The 8368-nt window shown below is 45.7% G+C and overlaps 1 protein-coding gene across 3 annotated transcripts in view; it reads left to right on the top strand.

Moving 5' to 3' along the window:
* Positions 1-5416: 5416 nt before the first annotated feature.
* The window catches only part of LOC115133868 (VPS10 domain-containing receptor SorCS2-like), a 431471-nt gene continuing 428519 nt past the window's right edge, over positions 5417-8368 (top strand). For 2 of the 3 annotated variants that reach the window (XM_065021949.1, XM_065021948.1), the window contains exon 1: positions 5417-5856. In XM_065021949.1, the coding sequence (XP_064878021.1) occupies positions 5500-5856 (357 nt within the window). In that variant the 5' untranslated portion in view covers positions 5417-5499. The remainder of the gene's footprint in view (positions 5857-8368) is intronic. The other variant, XM_065021950.1, reaches the window with a different exon arrangement.

Genomic DNA, 8368 nt, shown 5'->3' with positions numbered 1-8368 from the left:
TTTGCGACTGCAAGTTCTTGAAATGTTCTGTATTGACTGACCTTCATGTCTTAAAGTAATGTTGGACTGTCATTTCTCTTTGCTTATTTGAGCTGTTCTTGCCATAACATGGACTTGGTATTTTACCAAACAGGGCTATTTTCTGTACACCACCCTTACCTTGTCACAACACAACCGATTGGCTGAAACTGATTTAAGAAGGAAAGAAATACATATAAGCCAGCTGCACCAATGTGTCGGAGGAAATACCGTGCACCTGACGACCGCGCCTGCCACAGGAGTTGCTAGTGCGAGATGGGACAAGGACATCCCTGCTGTCCAAACCCTTCCCTAAAGCGGAAACGCTGGGCCAATTGTGCGCCACCCCATGGGTATCCCGGTCGCGGCCGGCTGCAACAGAGCCTGGACTCAAACCCAGAATCTGTAGTGGCACAGCACTGTTAATTGAAATGCATTCCAGGTGACTACCTCATGAAGCTGGTTGAGAGAATGTGAAGTGTGCAAAGTTGTCATCAAGGCAAAGGGTGTCTACTTTGAAGAATCTCAAAGAATTTGTTTAACACTTTTTTGGTTACTATATGATTCCATATGTGTTATTTCATAGTTTGGATGTATTAACTATTATTCTACAATGTATTTTTTATATTTTTTATAATGAAAAACCCTTGAATGAGTAAGTGTGTCCAAACTTTTGTCTGGTACTGAATACACACACACCCACACACTGTGGAGTGTATACATATATATATATATATATATTGGTAGCACATGTGTGTGTATACACACTCACCATCATCTGTATTCTCCCACTCTGCTCCCAATGCCATGTGTGTGTTGTCTGCTCTTTTCATGAGTTAACCAAACAGAGAGGTACTAGGGGGAGAGGGGGAGGTAAAGGTCTGGAGGAGAGGGGAGGTAAATGACTGGGGGAGAGGGAGGTAAAGGTCTGGAGGAGAGGGAGGTAAAGGTCTGGAGGAGAGGGAGGTAAAGGACTGGGGGAGGGGGAGGTAAATGACTGGGGGAGAGGGAGGTAAAGGACTGGGGGAGGGGGAGGTAAATGACTAGGGGAGAGGGAGGTAAAGGACTGGGGGAGAGGGAGGTAAAGGACTGGGGGAGAGGGAGGTAAAGGACTGGGGGAGGGGAGGTAAAGGACTGGGGGAGGGGGGGTAAAGGCCTAGAGGGAGAGGGGGAGGTAAAGGCCTAGAAGGGGGAGGTAAAGGCCTAGAGGGAGAGGGGGAGGTAAAGGCCTAGAGGATGGGAGAAGGGAGGGGAGGGTAGATGTGGAGGTAAAGGGAGAGGGGTAGATGTGAAGGTAAAGGACTAGAGGGGAGGGGAAGAGGGGGTATATGTGGAGGTAAAGGACTAGAGGGGGGAGAGGGGGAGATGTGGAGGTAAAGGAGGAGAGGAGGTAGATGTGGAGGTAAAGGAGGAGAGGGGGAGATGTGGAGGTAAAGGACTAGAGGGGGAGAGGGGGAGATGTGGAGGTAAAGGAGGAGAGGGGGTAGATGTGGAGGTAAAGGAGGAGAGGAGGTAGATGTGGAGGTAAAGGAGGAGAGGGGAGAGATGTGGAGGTAAAGGAGGAGAGGAGGTAGATGTGGAGGTAAAGGAGGAGAGGAGGTAGATGTGGAGATAAAGGAGGAGAGGAGGTAGATGTGGAGGTAAAGGAGGAGAGGGGGTAGATGTGGAGGTAAAGGAGGAGAGGGGGAGAGGAGGTAGATGTGGAGGTAAAGGAGGAGAGGAGGTAGATGTGGAGGTAAAGGAGGAGAGGGGAGAGATGTGGAGGTAAAGGAGGAGAGGAGGTAGATGTGGAGGTAAAGGAGGAGAGGAGGTAGATGTGGAGGTAAAGGAGAAGAGGGGTAGATGTGGAGGTAAAGGAGGAGAGGGGGTAGGTGTGGAGGTAAAGGAGGAGAGGAGGTAGATGTGGAGGTAAAGGAGGAGAGGGGGAGAGGAGGTAGATGTGGAGGTAAAGGAGATAAAGGAGGAGAGGAGGTAGATGTGGAGGTAAAGGAGGTAAAGGAGGAGAGGAGGTAGATGTGGAGGTAAAGGAGGAGAGGAGGTAGATGTGGAGGTAAAGGAGGAGAGGAGGTAGATGTGGAGGTAAAGGAGGAGAGGAGGTAGATGTGGAGGTAAAGGAGGAGAGGAGGTAGATGTGGAGGTAAAGGAGGAGAGGAGGTAGATGTGGAGGTAAAGGAGGAGAGGGGGAGATGTGGAGGTAAAGGACTAGAGGGGGAGAGGAGGTAGATGTGGAGGTAAAGGACTAGAGGGGGAGAGGAGGTAGATGTGGAGGTAAAGGAGGAGAGGGGGTAGATGTGGAGGTAAAGGAGGAGGGGGAGATGTGGAGGTAAAGGACTAGGCAGGAAGAGATGCAGGTGAAAAAAGAGACAAAAATAGAGAAACCCCAATAATACAGAGAATGAATAGGACTTCAGGGAGCAAAGAACCCTCTCCTCTCCTCTCCTCTCCTCTCCTCTCCTCTCCTCTCCTCTCCTCTCCTCTCCTCTCCTCTCCTCTCCTCTCCTCTCCTCTCCTCTCCTCTCCTCTCCTCTCCTCTCTCCTTCCTTCCTCTCCTCCTGCAGCTCCTCCTCATTCTCTGGACAAGTGAAACAACAAATCCATGAACAGTAAACAGCCTGTGGTTCACCATTTATTGTAAACCAACAAAAACAAACTAGCCAACAGACAAAATGGAGGACCAGGGCTCCCTGGCAGTGAACCATATTTTACAGAGATGACTTTTTCTACACAGATAGTTAACCTACGCTGAGACTCAGAGATTGCGTCCGAAATGGCACCCAATTCCCTACATAATGCAGTTCTTTCGACTAGGGCCAAGAGACTCCTATTACACCTAACAGTTTGTTTTCCTGTCTACATGTACAGGGACTCTACAGTGTTGTTATGGGTGGGTTTGTGATTGGACGGTCTAACCTACATATTGAGTAACTCAGTGATTGACAGCCAATGTCATTAGTGTCACAGACTGAGGGGCAAAATTTGTCAACCACAGAGATTTGTGATTCACTACTGGTCGCTTGTCTGATGATAAGAAATTAAAACACTCGAGAGATACTGATAGAAGCAATGAATTAAATGTGGATTTGTTGAGTGGCAGGTAGCCTAGCGGTTAAGAGCGTCGGGCCAGTAACTGAAAAGTTGCTGGTTCAAAATCCCAGAGCAGACTAGGTGAAAAATCTGTTGATGTGCCCTTGAGCAAAGAACTTAACCTTAATTGCTCTTGTAAGTCGCTCTGGATAAGAGCGTCTGCTAAATGATCAAAATGTTGAAGGAAATAAAATAGGACATCAAGTAACAACAGTGGAGATTCCTGGCCTGGTTAAAACCAAGGGTCTAATTAGATCTATGTGGAAGGATGGCAAGTAAGAGTGGAATTAAACCCTGAACTTTGACCTCTTGGACAGCTGTCCACAGTCAACACTGGGGGCTTAATCAGTGGGGGTGGAGATCTGTATATAATGACGAGATGCTCATGTCTCCACCATAACAGTAGAAGTCATTGTCCCAAAGGTGGGAAGCCAGGTGACAAACTCATAGAAACACATTGGATTTATTTTGGACAGATTATTGGTGAGAGTGAAACATTTCGCTTCGCCTCTTCCTCTCTTTTGGGGGTCAGGTGCATCGTTCTGAACCTTGCAGATAGAAATGTCATGTATAGAGTCGGTATGGGCTATTCTACATCGCAGGGAGAGTCATGTTCTACACACAATAGTAATTTCTATCTGGAGGTTCTGAAATGTTGCACCCATTTGGATAACCCTATTGGATCAGAGCAAATATGACCTGACAGCAGTGTGTGGTCCTTAAAAAGGCGTACATAGGCCTACTACACAGCTGACATCAAATGGAGTCTTGGGAAAAAAAGCCACTGTCAGCCACATCTCCGACAGGATGTTATATCCTGTATTAACAAACATCCAAACCTGCCATACTACACTCCTTCTGTAACAGTATAGCTTCCTTCCCTCTCCTCGCCCCTAACTGGGCTCGAACTAGGGACCCTCTGCACACATCAACACCCACAAAGCATTGTTACCCATCGCGCCAAAAGCCACGGCCCTTGCAGAGCAAGGGGAACAACTACTTCAGGTCTCAGAGCGAGTGACGTCACTGATTGAAACGCTATTAGCGCGCACCACCGCTAACTAGCTAGCCGTTTCACATCGGTTACACTTCCATGGCCTCCAACTGCTCTTAAATGCTAGTAAAACTAAATGCATGCTTTTTAACCGTTCACTGCCCGCACCCGCCTGCCCGCCCGACTAGTATCACTACTCATATTAAACATCTCCAATCCAAAATAAAATCTAGAATTGGCTTCCTATTTCGCAACAAAGCCTCCTTCACTCACGCCGCCAAACATACCCTCGTAAAACTGACTATCCTACCGATCCTTGACTTTGGCGATGTCATTTACAAATTAGCCTCCAACACTCTACTCAGCAAACTGGATGCGGTCTATCACAGTGCCATCTGTTTTGTCACCAAAGCCCCATATACCACCTACCACTGTGACCTGTATGCTCTAGTTGGCTGACCCTAGCTACATATTCGTCGCCAGACCCACTGGCTCCAGGTCATCTACAAGTCCATGCTAGGTAAAGCTCCGCCTTATCTCAACTCACTGGTCATGATAACACCCACCCGTAGCATGTGCTCCAGCAGGTATATCTCACTGGTCATCCCCAAAGCCAACACCTACTTTGGCCGCCTTTCCTTCCAGTTTTCTGCTGCCAATGACTGGAACGAATTGCAATAATCGCTGAAGCTGGAGACTTATATTTCCCTCACTAACTTTAAACATCAGCTATCTGAGGAGCTAACCGATCGCTGCAGCTGTACATAGCCCATCTGTAAATAGCCCATCCAGTCTACCTACCACATCCCCATATTGTTTTAAATTACTTTTCTGCTCTTTTGCACACCAGTATCTCTACTTGCAAATCATCATCTGCACATCTATCACTCCAGTGTTAATTTGCTAAATTGTAATTACTTCGCTATTATGGCCTATTTATTGCCTTACCTCCTCATGCAATTTGTACACACTGTATATAGACTTCTTCTATTATGTTATTGACTGTTGTTTATTCCATGTGTAACTGTGTTGTTGTATGTGTCGAACTGCTTTCCTTTATCTTGGCCAGGTCGCAGTTGTAAATGAGAACTTGTTCTCAACTAGCCTACCTGGTTAAATAAAGGTGAAATAAAAAGTTTAGAAATCAATTCGTGGGAAGGGGTTAAATCTTCAACGATTAAGGCTTTCAGAAACAGCAATGTAGGGTATGCGTCACCAGATGGCGCACATGCTATGTGCAGCGCGCGTCTTCCAGTTGACACAGACACGACCACGTTGTTTCCATTGTATGGCCTCGCTCCAGTTCCACTCCATCCCTCCGAGCCTCCCTCCCACTCTCTCCGCTTACAGTAGTGCTATCTATCTTCCACTCGAATCGCAGTCTCTCTGTCAGTATCCACGATATGAGCGCTATAATGGCGCGAAACATGGTACCTCTGCGTCCGAAAGGAACAGTTTCAGCGCACCTGTGCCGGGCTGTGTTTATCGCCTCGGCTTGGATGTCACTGATGGGACCCGTGCGATGTGACAGCCGGAGCGACGCGGATCGTATGCTTGACAGCGGTGGCGGTATAGGCATAGACAGGAGAGACGGAATGTTCGGACAGGACTTGGGTGATAATGATATGGACATGGAATCCCGGCGCTTCAGGAGAGCTCTATCCCAAGAGAAAGTGTCCCTGCTCAGCAGCTCGTTCGTGCTCAAAGGGGATGCCACTCACAACCAGGCGATGGTTCACTGGACGGGGGAGAACAGCAGCGTAAGTACCCGTCCCGTCCCGGTTACACTCCGTTGTGATGTAGTGGGTTCCCCGCTTGTAGCCTACGCAACCCGCCAGTCACCATAACAGCTCATCCCAATTGACATAAGTTATTGTCCAGGTAATAGCTACGCGTAAATTATTTTTCCTTCCTGGCTTTCATTGCTCATGCCATTGAATCCCGTTTTGTTGTTTGTCTACTCTGAAGCGCATCAATATGTCTTCAAGTGCGCATCTAACAAAAATATGTGTTTACAACAGCTACATTTATTATTGTGTGTCAAGCCCTGACTGATGAGAGAGGGCATGGCTGGTTGCGGAGAAGTGCATCCAACCAACCCACCTATCTTTAGTTTAGCTGGTCATGATGATGTCAGTCTGTTTAGAGGTGCGCACAGTGGAGGCAAGCTGTTTTTTCTGTCCCACTCAGTGCCACTTGGTTGGTGTTGACATTGTCATATGATGATACTAAAGTGTTTAAATAATATGTATTAATATCCACCTTGAATGTTTCAGTTTAAAGCGTATTTATGGAATTTGTCCAAATAATTAATTGCACATAATTGGAGGTTTATGACCTAGTTTAATTGACATGTAATTAATTGTAATTAGCAGCGCAATGTAAACAACAAGAGAGAGGGGAAAAAATAGATAGAGAGAGGGCTTTGTGATTGGGTAGAATATTGTCAGCTGTCCGGGACCGTGCAGTGTCTATCAAGGACATCAGTTGAATATGGTGCTATTGTCACGACAGAACACGTACAGTTAGAAGGAAACATTTCCCACTGCTACTGGCCTGCCTGCATCCTCTTTCAAATGAGAAACATCATCCAGACTGCTCTCTATCTAACATGTCATGAACTAGACGACTAGCTCTACCAGGGTACATACTGTCTATATAGCAGCCACAGACAGTAACAAATACTATGCCAATGCTCAACCTATAATGTTGAAATAACATTTAGACTTGTCATAGAATTGGAATGAAATCGCAAAAAATATATATATGTTTTTGTATTATAAGGGCCCATTTTCTATTCATGAAGAACTTCTGACAGACAGACTAATTCAATACTGAGACAAGTGTGAATCATCTGTCAGTCAGCCAAACACTGACAGCCTGGGACGCCATGTTTGAGTTATCCTCAATTAACTTGGCATTGCCTTACTTTGGTAAGGTCGACGTATTGAGGTCTCCCCCTATATTGCACAGCCTAATAAAAGAAGACAAATGCTGCCATTTAATTTCACTAGGTCGGACATTTACGATTCCATTACAGATTGATAGGCATGAAAATGTAAGAATCTCTGCCCCCCCCCAGTTTACAGGGCCTTCAGAGGTGGCTGTGCCCAGACAAAGGATATAGACGATTGTCAATAAATATATACCAAGGACCCAAGATGCATCATGTCTGTGGTATATCTGGTCAGAAGCAATGGTATTACACTTTTTGACTTTTAACTTTTAATCATGTGTAAACAAGCAGTTGACCTTTAACCCCTAATGTTGCACATTTATTGGTAGACATCCAGACCCCTGTATATAGCCTCTGTCATGTCTTCTCCTGCTCCTCCCCTCCGGCCTCTGACGTCGCCGGAATACTAACCACCGGACCTGCGTTTCATCATTACGTACACCTGGCACTCATTACGCGCACCTGTTAATCATTATGATACACACCTGGCACTCATTACGCGCACCTGATAATCATTATGATTCACACCTGGCACTCATCACGCGCACCTGTTAATCATTATGATTCACACCTGGCACTCATTACGCGCACCTGTTAATTATTATGATTCACACCTGGCACTCATTACGCGCACCTGTTAATTATTATGATTCACACCTGGCACTCATTATGCGCACCTGTTAATTATTATGATTCACACCTGGCACTCATTACGCGCACCTGTTAATTATTATGATTCACACCTGGCACTCATTACGCGCACCTGTTAATTATTATGATTCACACCTGGCACTCATTATGCGCACCTGTTAATTATTATGATTCACACCTGGCACTCATTACACGCACCTGTTAATCATTATGATTCATACCTGGTACTCATTACGCGCACCTGTTAATCATTATGATTCACACCTGGACTTCATTACCTTCATCGTTTCCTCCCTTTATATGTCGCTCTCTTATGTTCAGTCACCAGTTGGTGTTATTGTTGTGTGCCGGTGTGAAGCCACATGGAATTGTCTCGTTCCTGGGTCTGTGGTTTTATTAGACGTTTCACCTGATTCCCGATTCACAGCTCCATTATTGCAGCTTTGCTATTGTTATTTTACTGCTGCTCTTTAATTATTTGTTACTTTATTTCTTTTGTTTTTCATTTTTAGGTATTTTTTCTTAAAACTGCATAAAATCAGACTACCATTACGCTAAATGTATATAAATAGAGTAGACGTTACAACTTGTTAGACGGTACGTAACAATGACAGCAGTGATAAGGTATCCAATATTGTATTATATATATATATACAGTGGGGAGA

Source organism: Oncorhynchus nerka, linkage group LG8 (genome assembly GCF_034236695.1).
Source record: "Oncorhynchus nerka isolate Pitt River linkage group LG8, Oner_Uvic_2.0, whole genome shotgun sequence".
In the NCBI taxonomy this organism is placed as follows: domain Eukaryota; kingdom Metazoa; phylum Chordata; class Actinopteri; order Salmoniformes; family Salmonidae; genus Oncorhynchus; species Oncorhynchus nerka.
This window is presented reverse-complemented; position numbering and strand designations above follow the sequence as displayed.